Raw genomic sequence first — 16,009 nt, forward strand, 5'->3', positions numbered from 1 at the left:
CCAGCGGATGGCCCCTGCCTCTTGCTCACCCACGACGTGTACTGGCTGAACCGCCGCAGGAAGTAGAGCATCCAGTTTCCGAGGGACTTCAGGGTGTCGGGGGCGAGCTTCCTCCAGATGTTGGGGATCTGGCCGATGAAGAGAGACCGGGCGACGTCGTCCAGCTCGCTGCTCATCCCCACTTCTCCGGCCAAGGCCTGCGCACAGAGCCCGGCACTCAGCACGGACGGCCGGGGCGGTGGGCACCGCGCCCAGGCAGGGACCCAGGCAGGGACACACCGCAGACACCCGGCCACACTCACCCTCTGCAGCTCGGCCAGGGACCTGGCCATCCGGACGACCAGCTTGTTGAAGCGCTCCAGCTCCTGCAGGAGCACCACCGACGTGGGGGAGATTGCCGACCCGAGGTGCTTCCGGACCTGATCCAGGTCGAAGACCTGAGGCATCTTGTTTTCGATGTCCTTGGCCACCTGGCCGATGTAATCGTCTCGGCTGATGCCACTGCTGGAGTCCCCTGAAACCGGGACACGCGGTTCAGGGGAGCGGCACATGCGAGTGTGGGCCTGGGGCCTCCCGGGCCCCCCGCTCCCGGCAGCACGGCCTGGGCGTTCCGGGACCTCGGCGCCAGCAGCCGCGCTCTGTGCCGACGCCCCCGCCCTGAACCAGTGCCGCCTGCCGCGGGCCTTACCGGTCTGAGGCTGCAGCTCCAGCAGGTGCGCCCACATGTCCCGGGCCGCCTGAGTATAGTACCCAATCTCGGCGTTGGAATGGAGACCAAACACCTCGGGAGTGTTGGCCAGCGGGAGGGCCTCAATGGCATCTGCGGTCACAGAGGACAAACGGAGGCTACATGTCGTGCCGCCCTCGACGCCGGAGGGCCCACAGGCTCAACAACCCCAGATGTACAAGGCTCATTTCCACTGCTTGGCGGGTGACGTTTTTAAGTGAAAATTCTACCCCATCCTGGTTGGTGTGTCTCTCTTAGGAAAATGGCTCAGTGAGCATCCCGGGCACCACTCTGCCCTTCCGGGCAGGGTCTGAGATGTCGGCCAGTGTCCCAGGACAGGAGAGCTGAACCCACCCCACCAGCTCGGACCCGAGGACCAGGGCTGGGCCCCTAGCGGAGTGGCTGAAAGGCGTGGAGAGCTGTCACGCCGACGACGGTCTCCCTCAGAAACGGCTTTCCAGCCGCTCCCCGACCTCCGAGGAATCTCACCGACGAACTTTTCCTTCACGTCACCCGCAGGGATTTTATAATCCACCTCCTTGTTCCGGAAGAAGTGGAATGGCTGGAAAGTGTCGAAGATGAAATCCCCCAGGTACTCGTCCATGTACGTGGTCAGGATGCGCCGGTCGAAGCTGTCGATGGCTCGCCCTCCGTACATGACCTGGGGTCACGGGGAGTGAGCGGCCACCTTGGCAGGGGACAAACTAACTAAACAATAAGCAAAGAAGCCAGCAGCCACTTTTGTCTCTGGAATTGGAGATGTCACTGTTGGGCCACCGGAGGAAGCCTTCCCACGAGCCCGGTATGCAGTCATGGTCTCCAGAGTGGACCCCCGCGTCCACCCGGCGGGCACCACGGGACCCGATGTGCCTGAGGCGTGGCCGGGGGCACTGCCCACTCCCAGCGGTGAAGCCAGACCCTCTGTATGGACACTACTCACTCGGGACAAAGATGACTGGGTGAGGAGCTGGGGGTAACTCGCAGAGACCTGGGGCCTCTGGCCAACGGGCAAGGGGACCATGAGGGGAGCCACTGGGGGCTCCGAGGTCACGTACGAGGGCGCCAGGTCCCAGCCCGACTTCGGCCCCGGGGGGCAGCCCGCAGAGGGGCCCCTGAGACAGCCTACCTCTCCGATCAGGTACTTGAGGCTGCCCCACGGGATCCGGGGGTCGTGCTGCTGGAAGGCTTTCGTTAAGTACGTGTTCAGAATTTCCATGCAGACCTTAAGGGGAAGGAAGAGGCTCGGCTACCCTCAAACCCCGCGGCCATCGGCATCCTGACCCTTCCGAAGATGCAGGCAGGGACGAGACACGCCCACGAGGAGGGGGGGCGGCGGGCGCGTCCTAACCTGGAAGTCCGACTCGTTGAAGTCGTAGTACACATTCCACCCGATTTTCCCGAACTTTCTCCTCTCCTGCACCACCGCGTGGAAGAACGCCAACACATAGACCAGGGTCTTGAAAGCGGGGTGCGGGCACTGCTCCAGCATGTCATGGGAGATCTTGAAGTAAGTCGCCCTCAGGTTGAGCTTCAGCCCGTTGGGCGGCTCCGTGACGACCTGTCGGAGGAGGAGGCGGTGGACCGTCACGGACGCCGCAGACCCGTTTACGGCTTTGAGGGGCGTGCAAAATGCAGACCTCCTGGCTCCTCCTTCATCCTCACACAGTCGTCTGTTCTGTCCCCACACGGCAAAGGCCTCTCGTCAAAGACCCGGGAGAAGAAGTTAAGGAACGGGATGTCCTCACTCTGCCACTCGCTCGTCGAATGGCCCGGGGACCGTTCTTTAACCTCTCTCAAACGGGAAATGAGAGTGGCGACCGTTTCCCTCTGCCTGCCCCAAAGACAAATGACAAAACCTTTCCAAAACAAATTCTCTAGAGAGTAAGTCAAACGGGGCGTGAACACCCGCCGGAAGCGTCTGCACGGGCCACCAGCGTGGCGCGGGCTGTGGGCGGCCCGGCGCCGGAGACAAGGAAAGGTCCACGACTGCAAAGGGCAGGAAAACAAACCCAAACATTGTCCTGGGTCATGCACACTGGTGAAGACAGGCCTGGGGTCGCACTGTCACCAAACTCAGGATAGGGCTTCTCTTTGAAGAGAGAGGGAGGGATGGAATGGGATGGGGTGTCCACCAGGGTCCAGCCGCATCCTAGGTTGGTCTCTAAATGGACACACACACATGCACACACGCACGCACGCACGCGCATGCACACACATGCTGATGTGGCAGAGCGCGAGCGCCTGGGCCGTGGGCACAGCGCCGGGCGTCCTGAAGCCGCACCTTGAGGGACTTCTGCAGGATCCCGATGGGGAAGCCCTTGGTGGGGTCGGTGGTGAGCCACAGGCGGAAGTCCGGGTGGGGCTTGGCGATCCTCTCCAGGGCCTTCTCCAGGTCCTTCAGCCACTTGACCAGGAGGTGGCAGTTCTGCAGCATCAGCCACTGCCCGCGAGCCACCGCCGTCTCCAGCAGCTGCAGAGCCACCTGCCCCGCCGGAGAGAGAAGGGGGGCCGGTGTTCCCAAGCCACGCCAACCCCGTGCTCACCCCGAGACCCTCTCCCAGCCCCCAGGAGGGCGATGGCCCCCTCCAGCCGGAGACCCAGGAGCTACAGAGGGCGCCTTCGAAGAAACGGTCCTTAGAGTCCCTTCGGGGCCACCTGCATCTGCTGGGCCTGCCCAGCCTGAAGGCGAGGCCCACACTGCACTTGGTGGTCTCCCTCGGCCTCACTGCTCCTCTCTTCCCGACAGGGCCACACCTGCCCCCTGACCGCCCCCTCGGCTGGGCAGCGACAGCCCAGACCCCCCGCGGGGCGCCATGAGGCCACGTTAGCATGTTCCTGACAGAGGCCGGGGGCCTCCCCAAATGTAGGGCTCGTCCCTCCCGGCAACAAATTACCTTTTCTTGACCTTGACCCATGGCGAGGAATTTGAGGCGGTTCCCCCCAAAACCACTGCGCTCGGCTAATTTCATGAGGTCACTGGCGGGGTCGGAGCCGGGGCTGAGGATGAACACTATGGGCGAGTTCGGAGTGCTCTGCTCGAAGATGGCTTCAAAGCTGATCATCGGGGGCTGCACGTACCTGGGGAGGGAAAGGTCCCCCAGAGCTGGGAGCTCCCCGGAGGCCAGTGCCCGCCGCGCCCGTGTCCCGGGCATTCCCTCTGCCAGGCTCTCTGCGGCGGCCTCCTCGTGTTAGAATGCAGCCTGTGCACGTCTCGCACGCTGGATGAACCCTACCCCTCCAGTCCAGCTTGGTACCCGTCCCCCAGCCCCGCCATGGGCTTTAGAAGATCTGCACTGCGCTGGGTGACTCCTGACAGGGGGCCTCTGGGCACAAAAGCCAGAGGTTCCACAGTGGCATCCACAGGCATCCTGAATGGCTCTCATCTCAAGATTTTAAGAAATTAGTTGCCAACACAGAAGGATTGGGGGAAATCCAAACTTCGATCATCTTGAAGAATCAGATGACCTGGGTCCCCACTGCCCCCTGGGATCGATCGGTCCATAGGAGTTAAGCCGACCGGGACTCGACCTCCCCAGTCCCCGCCCAGTGTTGTCCACTCGTTCCCACCACCTGGCAGCCACGAAGGCAGGTGTGAGTGCGCGACCCACGGCACGTCTGGCTTCGCGCTCGGGTCCAGAGCTACCTCGTCCCACTGCTGAGCACCTGCAGTGAGGTGTGCCGTGCGGACCCACACAAGACCGCGAAGCCTTAATACCCCCCTGAAAAGTACGCCAAATACTGATTACTTATTAAAATATCCCAATGTAGCAAGTTAGACACAATATGTTATGAAATTTTATTTTATCTCTTCCTTTTTGAATGCGGCTACTAGAAAATGTGAAATTACCTATGTCTCCCACATCGTATTTCTCTCAGCTAGTTCTGTTCTAGGGTGGCTCTCCAATGACCTCCAGGACAGGGCTGTGGCAGTCCTCTCCGGAGCTGGCCAGCCACTGCTGTCTGCGAGTCCAGGGGGGGAGGGCCCCGCAGAAAGGGCCGAGCAAATGTAAGCAACACACTTACTTCTCTCCCATTGTCACAGTCACGTAGTCGGTCACAGCCCGATAGACCCGATCCACACGGAAACAACGCAGAATAAGCAGCTTCTGGAAAGGGGTGATGTTGGCATCGTAGCCCAAGGGAAACGGGGACTGCTCAAGCGAGTCCAGGTCATACCACTGGGAAGAGCAAAGGACATGCATGGAGGCATCAACGGTATAATGATCCAAGCCATTTTTACGTGACGATCCCAAAAACCACTGTACAGAGGTGGAGTCTATAGAAGCATGAACGTCAGGGCCACTTCGAGTCAGACCTGTCATTTTCTGCCCCCCAAAACTATGCAGCTCAGGAAGGGAAGGTCTGACTGCCGTTCACTGTTGAGTCTCCGGTGCCCATCAAGGGACATGGTCCATGGTAGATGTTCAATAAATATTTCTTGGATGGATGGATGGTGGATGGACAGATGGACAGACAGATAAATGGATAGATGGATGATAGATGGATGATGGATGGATGAGTGGGTGGATGATGGATGGGTGGACAGACAGATGGATGAACAGAAGGACAGATGAATGGGTAGATGGATGGATAATAGATGGATGGATGGATGGATGGATGGATGAACAGATGGGTGGGTGGGTGGATGGACGGACGGATGGGTGGGTGGGTGGATGGGTGGGTGAACAGACAGGTGGATGGATGGTTCTCTCACAAAGCTAGCTGAACCAGATAAAGGAGAACTCCATTCGGGGAGCTAGAGGGCACTGACCACACTCTGGGTCGCTCAGAGGGATGTCCCCCCGTGCATGAGGACCTAGGCTACGGGTTAACCTCGGAGGTTACTGATGTGCAGGGAAGGGAGGGAGGAGCTAGAGAACACGCGCTCACCTCCTGCCAGACAGACAGGTGTTTCTCAACATCGTCAGGAAGATGCTCAAAGTTATCGGGAAACATTTCTGATAAAAGAATGATATCTTCCCATCCCTGGTCGGACAGCCAAGCGCAGGGCTTTTTTCGCTTGCTTTTCTCCAGAGAGATGTTTCCTAATTACAACAGAAGCAGCGTCAGCAGCCGACACGGGCGGGCCGGGAAGCGTGGGCAGCTCTGTACTAGGGCCTCCCTCGCTTTGGGGAACAGTCACTGGAAAGACGAGGGGCGCAGGCTTCCCACGTCACCGCCTGTGACTCCTGCCGGCCATGCAGTGTGGCTTCCAGCCTCCAGGCGGGGCAGCCTTTGGCCTTGATCGGTTGCTCTGAGTCAAACCAGAACCGTTTCTGAGGCCGGAGTTGTCCATTGCAACATTTAATAACAAGGTGCTGTTGGAAGCCGAGTCCTAGGAGAACTTCTGCTGCTGTTTGTTTTAATGAACACACTTGTATACGTGTGCGACGTGGGCCCCGGGAGCCGGGAAGAAGGAAACCAGGCAAATTCATTCGTTACCTTTTAAGAAGAACTCTAGTTCTTCCTGGGGGACTCGCCCTTCTGCTTGTTCTATCTTGATCGTCATATTGAAAGAAAAGAGTAACTTGTGGCTCTCAAACAACCCTGAAGAGAAACAACAGATGGATGCTGATTTTAAAAATTCGCTTTTAAAACTGCGTTTCTCGGGTACAGCGTGCTTAGATCTAAGAGCAGCGGAACACCGCGACGTCCACGGCCGGCCGAGTGCAAAGAACGCGGGCTCCATTTACACGCCCAGTGTTTACACAAATGGGCGTGGCTATGTTCTAAGAAACTGTGATTTGTGAAAGCAGGTGGCGGGTGGGCCGGGGTGGCCTGCTGGCCGCGGCTTGCCCACCTCTGTCGTGGAGTAAGCACGGTCCATCCACGGACACGACTGATGGGGACGCATCAGTAGTGGTTTTTTGTGTTTGTTTGTTCATTTGTTTGTTTTAACAGAAAAAATGCATTCCTGGAAAAAGGTTGTGCAAGTTGCAATTTGCAATCTGAATTCTACTTTATGTATTGGGAAGGTTGGCCACTTACATGTCCCCCGTCCCCACCACCCCAAAGTCCATGTGGCAGCCCTGAGCCCAAGGACCTCCAAATGTGACTGTCCTTGGAGGCGGGGCCTCTAGAGAGGCGATGGCATTAAGGCGAGGCCGTCAGGTGGGCCCTGGTCCAATCTGACCGGTGTCCTTGTAAGAAGAGGGAGTTCGGACCCGAGACGGCCCGGAGCGCGTCTGACTGATGGCCAGGAGAGGCGCTCACCTGTGCAGCCGTAGTTGTAGATGTTGAAGGTCAGCGTGTCCATTATGTTCCTCAATCGCTTCATGAGGATGGAGTCCGGCAGCGACTTCTTCAGTGAGAACCCGAAGACGTCGAGGAAGGCGCTCAGCGAGTACTGGTACATGGCATTCACGAGCGCCATCTCGGACAGCACGAAGAACAGGATGGCGCCCCGCCGGGCAGCCGGCCGGTAGCCGTCCCGCAGCCTGTCGATGTCCAAGGCCGTCTTCTCCGCCAGCTTGAGCTTCTCCGACACCTGGAGAAAAGGTGCACGTCGCCACGGAGACTGGGAGACGCACATGCGTGCCCGGGAAGACCGTGCCATGGGCGGAGGGCGGGAGGGGCAGGGGTGGCAGGCAACCCGGACAGCGCTCACAGGGGCCGGAGGACCCGCTCACGAGACGCAGGGGACGTCAGCGGCTTGACCCCCCTGCACCCGTGCCCCCTTCTTCTAATGACAGTCCCTGACTTTTACTTGGAAACTCACAAAGTCCCCCTTTCATTCTGCATTGGGGGGGGGGGTGAGCCACCCCAACTCCTGGACAGCACATGGCCCAGGCCCAACCAATCCATGCACAGCACCCCCAGGCCATGGGACCGTTCACGGGTGGGCATGTGACTTAAGTGACTCTCAGGACCCTCACATAGGGACACACAAAGGTGCTCATGCTTCCGTTTGGACTTGAACCTGAGGGGACAGGAGGCCAGACCCATTCTGTGACAATGAGGGGAGCCTGGCTCCATGGGGAGGCAGGGGATGGAGCCAACCCAGCAGGAGGCCCAGCCCAGAAACGGACAGAAACCAAGTCTCGATCACGCGCTTGGGGTCCTGGATCCAACCCTACCTGAAACCATCATGGGTTTTCCTGTGTTCTCAAACCCCCTTGGACTTAAGCCAAGTGGGGCCGGGTTTTCTATTACTGTCAACTGGAGGCAGCCGACCTGATGCCCAGGGGCCCTCCCACGGCACGCCTGGCAGAGCAGCCTCCTCCCACCACAGATCCTCAAGGGACTCCAAGATGGAGCCGGATGCGCACACGGGCCGATGTCCTCCCACGCCGAACCCCAGCTCCTGAGATGGGGGCCGCAGACAGGGGCCGTGGACCAGGCCCTGAGGGCGCGGACCCCGACCCCTCCCCCCGACCCGGTGTGACGCCCGTCCCGTGCAGCCGGCACCTCCGTGGCTTTGGACTTGGTCTCCTCCAGGGTGTGCACCAGGTCCACGTTGTCCAGCATGTTGCCCGTGGAGGTGGCCAGTTCCCGCAGCAGGGAGTCTTCCAGATCCTTCAGCAGGTTCTTGTTCTCGCTCGTCTCCTGGATGAGATGCTCCCTCTGCTCCTCCAGCTCGCGTCTCTCGTAGGCCACCAGCACGCTCAGCAGCTGGTCCTCCAGGCCCTTCAGCGTGACTGCGAGGGAACAAGGGGGTCCTCACTGCTGTGTCCCCAGACAAGCTGGCCATTACACCCTCTCGCCGGGGGCGAGCCAAGGGGCGGTTTGAGCCGGCCTTTTGGGAGCAGGTCTCACGCTCCCACCAACATCACTCTAAAGGCACAGGGTGGGAAATGTCAGGACAAAGTGGGAACGCTAGACAGAAAGACAAAGACGCACGAGCACCCCCCAGACCAACGAGCCTGTTCACGAACCGGCATGACAGCCCCGGGAAACTCGAGAAGCGGCATTCGCTCCCTGACGGACTTCAGTTCCGAAGAACTGAATTCGCTCGTGCCACATGTCTAAACGCAGATGCAGATACCGAAGGACATCTCGCCCCAGCAGAGCGGGGTCTCACCCCATGCCCGCCCCCTGGTCCGGACTCAGCCGCGCCTCTGGCACGTCGCTCACTGACCTCCTGGGTGTGGCTTCACCAATAGCAACTGCCCAGAAAAGGCGCGACTCAGAGAACGAGCCGAGGTCACTGAATGCAGTGACGTCCTGGCGAAGCCTCGCTCGCCCGTCGTGGCCTCCGCGGCGGCCACCTCGGCTTGCCGCCGCGGCTCCGTGGACCCTTACCCGTGTAGTTGATCACCATGGCCTTCCCGAACACGGACGGGGAGTAGCTGGGGTTAGCCAGCTTGGTGTTCAGATAGAGTCTGAAGTTGGAGTCGTAGTCCACCTCCTTGTCGCCCAGGATGATGAACTGCCGGCCCTGGGAGACGCGCACGTTCTTCTCCAGGACGTTGTCGATCACGGGGTCGATGTATTCGTCCACGTCGTGGAACAGGAAGGGCGTCCCGTACTTGATGGCCATCTCCAGCTGCTTCAGGAAGTCGGGGTCATTGAAGGAGGCGACCTGGGCGGGAGCGGAGGCCGACGCTGAGTGTGGCCTTCCCGCCGCCTCTCACGGGACCTCAGAGCCCCCCGAGTTTCCGCTGTCATCCTGTCATGCTCTCGAAAGCGCTTCCTTCCACATGGCAAGCATTTCGTTCTCCCTTTCCCGGAAATAACCTAAAATCTCTTCCTCTGCCCAGCCCCCACCCTGCTCTCTCCCTCTCTGTTACTACGCTGACTCACTTAGCCCCTATTCCCATAAAACGAATCCTCCCTCTTTAAGGGCCAGGATGGGAATCGGGGTGGCGGCTGGGGGCCAGGCGTGAGCTGGCACTCTCAGAACTCCCTGGCGGGCTGATGGGGCGGGGGTGGGGGGTCACTGAGGAACATCGCTGCATTGATAACATTCGTCTTGCAGCGGTCTGGGAACTTCAGAGGCAGCTGCTCCCCTGGGCTTAGAACACAAACAGGCTTTCCCCCTGGGAGCAAGGACCGGAAAAAAAAAAATAAGGAAAAGATAAAATGCAAAATCATGGGTTGGTTCATTATTTCCACAAAAAGTAACTGGGCCCCAATAATTCACCCGAGAAAACTAAACACGTGTCCACAAAAACAACTTGTACACAAACATTCACAGCAGCACTATCCACGATAGCCGAAAAGTGGAAGTAAACTACATGTCTGTCGGCTGATGGATGGACCACGTGGTCCAACCACACAGCGGAATATTACTCAGCCACGAAATGGAATGCAGCTCTGACACTTGCTACGCCTCAGGCGAACCCTGAAAACGTGCTGCTGAGTGAAAGGAGCCAGTCACGAAGGGCCACATGTCGGGTAAGCTCATTCACACGGATTGTCCAGAATAGGAGCTTCTACAGACAGAAAGCAGATTGGGGGTTGCCAGAGGCTGGGGTCGGGCATGGAAGAATTGGGGGTGGGATGGTGACGGCTTGAGGATACAGCTTTTCTTTTGGTGATAAAAGTTGATTCTGGTGATTGTTACACAACTCTGTAATACACTAAAAATCACTGAATTCTATGCTTTAAATGGGAAAATCGTATGGCATGTGAATTGTATCTCGATCAAGCCCTCTCCCCGCCCTACCAAAAAAAAAAAACAACAAAAAAAAGCGACCGAGTGTCTAAGGCCACGGAGCCCTGTGCTGTGCAGGGGATGCACAGATGAGCCAAGCACGGTCTTTGTCTTCGGGCCACTCACAACCTGAGAGGGCCGCACAGGCCAGGAGCAAAGCTGAGGCCGGATGGCTCATTCTGCTGCTGGGACTCGACGGGGCGGGCTGGCTGGGGGCCCCACAGGGGCTCAGGGCGGCGGCATTCCGGCCGGGCATTGCTAGAGGCCGAGAGGGCTGGGCTGTGCCCTGAGAAGGGGCAGGGAGGGCGGAGGACGCCGGGGCGGGGCGGGGGCGCTGGCCATACCCGAAGGTTGTTTTTTTCCTCCTTCCTCTTGATCCAGTTGAGCGCCTGCTGCTGGGGGTCGATGCAGAGGGGGAAGCGGCTGGCCCGGGTGGTGAGGATGCCGTTCTGAATGGAGAGCTCATCGGGGGGCAGTCCCTGGGAGCCCCACCTGGAAGGCACGGTGACCCAAAAAATCCAAGTGGTGAACAAAGGGTTCGGGGTGGCAGGACGGGCCTTCGAGAACAATCCCCCGATGCCCAGACTGCCCAGCCCTTCCCAGAGCCTGGCCGCTGGACGTGCAGTGTACCCCGCCATTTCTGGGCAGTCAAATCAGTTGCACCCCCACGCTGTGCCCCGCCAGGGCGACCCCCATGTGGACCCCAGTCCTGGTGGCACACACGCACCTGCTGATCTCCACGTCGTCCGTGAGCAGGCTCTCCAGTCGAAAGGGCTGGCTCAGGGGGATCTCCCGCTCCAGGATATCGCTCTGCCACACCTGGCTGACCATCTCGTCGCGGAACTCCCAGGTGAAGGCGCCCTCATAGCTCAGAAAGGCCGCGCAGAGCAGGCAGTCGCCCAGCAGCTTTACCCGCCGGTGGATCAGCTCGTCCAGGTCCTTCAGCCACCTGCCGCGGGATGGAGGGGGTGGGGAGGGGCTGCAGTGAGCCGTCGCCTTTGGGCACAATCTAGAGGAACATTCTAGAAGAGCCGGCTCGACCCACTGCTAGCGGGGCCAGCCAGGAGGAAACGTTTCTCGTGGAGACAGAGCCCGCGAGCTCGTCTGGCCACTTCTCTCCCTGTGTGCGCGACAGTTAGAGGGACTTCGTCAGTTCCAGGCCTCGGCAGAGCCTAGCGTCCCACTGGGGCCTCGGCCGCTGTGCGAAGGACGCATTTTGGCTCAAAGCTTTTTATTAAGTAGTGATCACATTGTTTCCAAACGCTTAATCAGTAACTTATAAAGGGGCCCAGCAGAGCTCATGAACTCTGGCCCTGTTCAGTGACAAAATTCTACCCAAGATAAAAGGGAGCAGGCGTTTCAGGCGGTAAATGGCCAGAGTCGCCTAGGTTTTGGAAATACGAAGCACGGTGTGTTTCCCACAAGCAAACAAATTTTCGAGTGTTTTCCATACCACTCTCAGGGCACAGCCCAGCCCTCTCGGCCTCTAGTAATGCCCGGCCAGAACGCCACTGCCCTGAGCGCCTGTGGGGCCTCCAGCCAGCCCGCCCCGTCGAGTCCCAGGGGCAGTTCAGAAATTATTGTCACATCCAGTGGACCAGCTATGGCCAAGGGGTCTTGCTGGTAAACATCGAACAGCCCCACCTGCTTACGACAGAGCAAGCCACAGGTGTCCAGCGACAGAGGTGGGCTCCTGCTCCAGACCCGTCCGGGACGGACCCAGGGTTAAAGGCCACCGAGAAGGAAAGAGCCCCAGGACGTGTGGCACCTTGCAGGCCAGGGTTTTCTCCCCAGTGGCCCTGCCTCCTTAACCTCTACCAGTCACTTGATAAACGACACTCGATAGCTAATGAACCACTAACGAGCACCCGCAGACTGGTCGCTAGCCGCCTTAAACGTGGTGACAGTGAAGTCGGGACGCCTCGCGTGGCTTTCGGAGAGAAATAGATTCTGCACGTGGCGGGAACCCCCGCTGGCTGATGACGTGCGCGCGCCCGAAGCACCACGTGTCCCCAGGAGCCACGTATCGGCTGGGCACGTGGCGCGAGCTGACCTGACGTTCTCAGACCCCAGCCCCGAGATGAGCTTGTCGGCCGCGATCAGCCGCCGCTCCATGATTTCGGCTTCTTCCTGCAGCTTCTGCTTCTCCAGGATGGCCGCCTCGTATTTGGCTCCCAGAGCTTCCAGCTCTCTCTGGATCGTCGCCAGCTCATTCTGGATCCTTTCTAGTTCGCGTTTCGTGAGGTAATAGTTCCGCTCCAGCCTGGCCACCTAAGGGAAGACAGCTTGCAGGTCTGTGGGGAGAAGGGCAGGGACAAAACAGCCTCGCCCCTGGGCCGTGTCCACCCTGTGCTGCCGATGAGGGCCAGGCTTGTGGGGGCCGGCACGTGCACACGGCTGCTTTCCTCGGGTACCTACACAACGGCCCCACATCCCATTGCGAAAAGACGTCCTGTGTCTGAGTAGGCAGGTGGCTTAATCTCAACATGTGCCAAAGTCACAGAAAGAGGACGCTATGGTTCTAGGTCAAAAACGCGAAGGAATGCTTGGAAGACAGCACTGGCCTCACTACTGGGTGCACGGTTCTCTCAGTGATGAAATTCCAAACTGCAGAGCAATGTCGAGATCCGGCTCCGAATGACAGTATCGACCTTGCAATTCTCTTCGTATGGGGGGTTCCGCATGTGGCCGGACCCAGCAGTTCTCCACTGGGGCCGGGGCCCAGGGGATGTGGCCTGAAGACACTTTTGGTTGTTGGAACTTGCGGGAAGGAACAGTGGCAGGCAGCGGGCAGGGACCAGAAGGGCTGCTAGACAGACGCCCTGCGGTGGCCACGCCAGTCCCCACGACACGGCCCCGCCCAGCCCGAGAAACCCCGCCTCTGCCCCGGAGAACCGTTTTGAACATCTTTTATCCTATTCTTTTCGTACGAAATTTGGAAATCCTTCAGACTTGGGCTTTGTCCGTTCCCATCACGTCTAGATGAGAGCTGTAATTCGGGGGTATTATTTATTGGGTGGGGGGCGAGAGGGGGGAATATTAATGTGACTTAAATCAGGACCTTGCCAAAATTCTCCCCGCAAAGCTGTGGGCACGTTAATTCTGACTCCAGATCGGCCTCTGAGCCGCAGCGCTGGGGTCTCACGGACGGGCCGTACCTTTTCTCTTTTGGGCTTGATCTCCCTGAAAACGTCGCAGTAGCCCATCACGGCCTCGACGAACTTCAGCATGCCCAGGCCGGCCTTGCTCACGGCTTCCATCTCCTCGGTCGTGGTGTTGAGAGTCTTCAAAAGGACTAACGGCCAGAGACACAATGGTGTCAGTGAGCAGCGAGCTTCGTCTCAGCACAATGAAGTGGGCAAGTAGCTAGCTGCCCGTGCTCGAGGTGAGTGTGACTGGTCCCTTACCCCTCTGTGATGGGGCGCCCCATGATGGGACCCAGACGGCTCTCCCCCCCACAACGGGGAGGGGGCCAAACGTGGATGAGTTTTGAGTAGAGGATGTTAAAGATGATGAGCGAGGGGCACAGGCTACCGTCCCCCAGGACATTCGACGACCCAAGCACCTCCGTGTGACGACCAGCAGCCCTGCGGACCCCGGGTGTCGGTGGGGACCCCTAACTGGGCACTAAGGTGGCTCAGAGCAGGCAGCTAACCGGGAATCACGGGCCACGAGGGGTCTCGGCCACCTCCGCCCACACCCTCGTCCCCGGAGCAGTGCCACATAAACGGAAGCCCAGCCACAGGCATCTGGGGGGCGGGGCGCCTCTGTGCTCTCGCGGTTGCTGCCGCCCTCCGTGTTTCGCTGAGTCTCGTGTTCAGGTGGCTGGAAAGGAGCACTTAAGTTCCGAACGAACCACCAAGACAAACAGCGACACCATAAACGGGCAGTGCCTTTTGCAAAGACTGCCGTCATCCCTGCGGGCCAAGCGCCTGGGCAGATCAGGACTCCAGCTGAAAGGGGACGCAGGCTCTGTGTGACCGGAGGGCAGGGGCTGGCCGTGGGCGGTGCCGCCCCCGCCTCCTCACCCACCCAGGGACCTACGGAGACTTTATACTGGCGAGAGGCGCAGAGGGGAAGTCGTGGTTAGGCCAACCCTCGGCGCCACCGGCGCCACCGGGCCTGTCGGAGAAGGTGCGCAGAGACAGGGCCGGGCCCGGTCCCGCGAGACGACTGTGGACTCACGCGCAGCGGGCGTAAACCATGCGCGCCCGGCCAGCACCCCGCCCTGCCCCGCGGAGCAAGCATTCCTCCTGCCCGGCAACACCGCGCGGCCACGGCGGAGGGTCTGCCCGCGAGCCCCCTCCGGGCTCCCGCGGAGACCGGGCACCACCCCGCCCGCACTTACCTCTGACGGAGGGCCTGCCCGTGACGAGCCCCCTCCGGGCGCCCGCGGAGACCGGGCACCACTCCGCCCGCGCTCACCTCGGATGTTTTTCACCTGGCCCTGGGTGATCGAATCGAAGTCGATCTCCATGAGCGACCGCAGGAAGTTGGGGTCGGACATCATGCCCTTGGCGGCCTTCCAGCTGAGCTCCTTGTGCCCCTTCATGATGAGGATGCACTCACACACCGTCTGCACCTGCTTCGGGGGCTTGGCGAAGGACCTGCGGGAGACGGGGCGCAGGTCGCACGCGGGGTTGTGGCCAGGATCCCGCCCAAGCGGGAGTTCTGGAAAGCGTGGCCCAACCCGGAGTCCTGCCTGGGAGGCGGCAGTGTGGGGAATCACGGGGAGCCACGTCCCCACACGGACCTGGGTTCCAGGGTGAGCTTCTCTGAGGCCAGGTACCGGGGTCTGATCTGTCAGGTGCCAGACTCGGCTGGGAAACTGAGCGGGCAGCAGAGGCCTCCGTGTCATTAAAATGCAAACCCAGGCTGCCCCCACACAGCTGAATCAGCAGTCAGTGGAGCCTGAAAATCTACATTTTTAATTATGCCCCGGGGTGATTCCTCAGACTAAAGGACAGCCACTGTCACCACTGCCACCAACAGCAGCTCCCTGTTTCCCAGTTACTAGACGCAGAAGGCTGCGTGGTGCTCGGTGGCCTGCGTGGCCACGTGGACTGTGGGGTTCGTTCAGGCTATGCGGCCCCTTCAGTGTTTTCCTGGTCTGTGATGAGACTAGATTGTCACTCTGCTGCCCCTACACCCACATGTCCAGTGCCCTCAACCCTCCAGGGCCTGGAAACCCAAAAGGAACAGGAGAAGGTAGGGCACCGTGGGACGAAGACCCCCGAAGGCACGGGTCGCCGTCAGCTGTGGCCAGTGGGGCCGCCGGGCCGCCCGTGGCTGGGCAAACTTGATGAGGGCCATGTGAGTCGGGCAGACGCCACAGCCGAAAAGGGACAGACAGGCGCAGAAGGGACGTGACAAAGGAAAGGCAAAAGAAAGAGAAGAGAGAGGAACAGGAGGTGGCAGAGGCCCCGGAGGGTGCGGGGCAGCGTGGGCAGCGTGGCAGGCCCAGGAGCAGCGTGGGCAGCGTGGCAGGCCCAGCCATTCCGGAGGCGGCCGGGGCGGGGTGATAGGGAGGGGCGGAGGGAGGCGGGCGAGAGCCCTATTGCAGAGCTGTGCGCAGACCGCCTATGCTGGGCTAACCCCGAGCCCCTCCCAGCCCTGGAACCCCCACCCCGCAACTGCCCTGCAGACAAGAGAGGACAGAGGGAGCCACACGGTGTGAGGACAGGCCA

At 60.0% G+C, this 16,009-nt stretch overlaps 1 protein-coding gene across 2 annotated transcripts in view; it reads right to left on the reverse strand.

Annotated features, from left to right (window-relative positions):
- The window catches only part of DNAH10 (dynein axonemal heavy chain 10), a 106,874-nt gene that overhangs the window by 3,203 nt on the left and 87,662 nt on the right, over positions 1 to 16,009 (reverse strand). Inside the window, exons 58-76 of one of the 2 annotated variants that reach the window (XM_036220479.1) lie at positions 14,748 to 14,929; positions 13,481 to 13,617; positions 12,376 to 12,593; positions 11,050 to 11,271; positions 10,667 to 10,814; positions 8,969 to 9,212; positions 8,135 to 8,364; positions 6,941 to 7,214; positions 6,170 to 6,274; positions 5,618 to 5,772; positions 4,751 to 4,905; positions 3,622 to 3,805; positions 3,009 to 3,209; positions 2,076 to 2,285; positions 1,854 to 1,949; positions 1,217 to 1,388; positions 689 to 820; positions 303 to 514; positions 30 to 197 (exon numbers count right to left, since the gene is read on the reverse strand). In XM_036220479.1, coding sequence (XP_036076372.1) covers positions 30 to 197; positions 303 to 514; positions 689 to 820; positions 1,217 to 1,388; positions 1,854 to 1,949; positions 2,076 to 2,285; positions 3,009 to 3,209; positions 3,622 to 3,805; positions 4,751 to 4,905; positions 5,618 to 5,772; positions 6,170 to 6,274; positions 6,941 to 7,214; positions 8,135 to 8,364; positions 8,969 to 9,212; positions 10,667 to 10,814; positions 11,050 to 11,271; positions 12,376 to 12,593; positions 13,481 to 13,617; positions 14,748 to 14,929 — 3,445 coding nt within the window. Of the gene's footprint in view, positions 1 to 29; positions 198 to 302; positions 515 to 688; positions 821 to 1,216; positions 1,389 to 1,853; positions 1,950 to 2,075; positions 2,286 to 3,008; positions 3,210 to 3,621; positions 3,806 to 4,750; positions 4,906 to 5,617; positions 5,773 to 6,169; positions 6,275 to 6,940; positions 7,215 to 8,134; positions 8,365 to 8,968; positions 9,249 to 10,666; positions 10,815 to 11,049; positions 11,272 to 12,375; positions 12,594 to 13,480; positions 13,618 to 14,747; positions 14,930 to 16,009 lie in introns of both variants that reach the window. The other variant, XM_016133952.2, reaches the window with a different exon arrangement.

The sequence above is a fragment of the Rousettus aegyptiacus genome, unplaced genomic scaffold (assembly GCF_014176215.1).
Source record: "Rousettus aegyptiacus isolate mRouAeg1 unplaced genomic scaffold, mRouAeg1.p scaffold_m13_p_5, whole genome shotgun sequence".
In the NCBI taxonomy this organism is placed as follows: domain Eukaryota; kingdom Metazoa; phylum Chordata; class Mammalia; order Chiroptera; family Pteropodidae; genus Rousettus; species Rousettus aegyptiacus.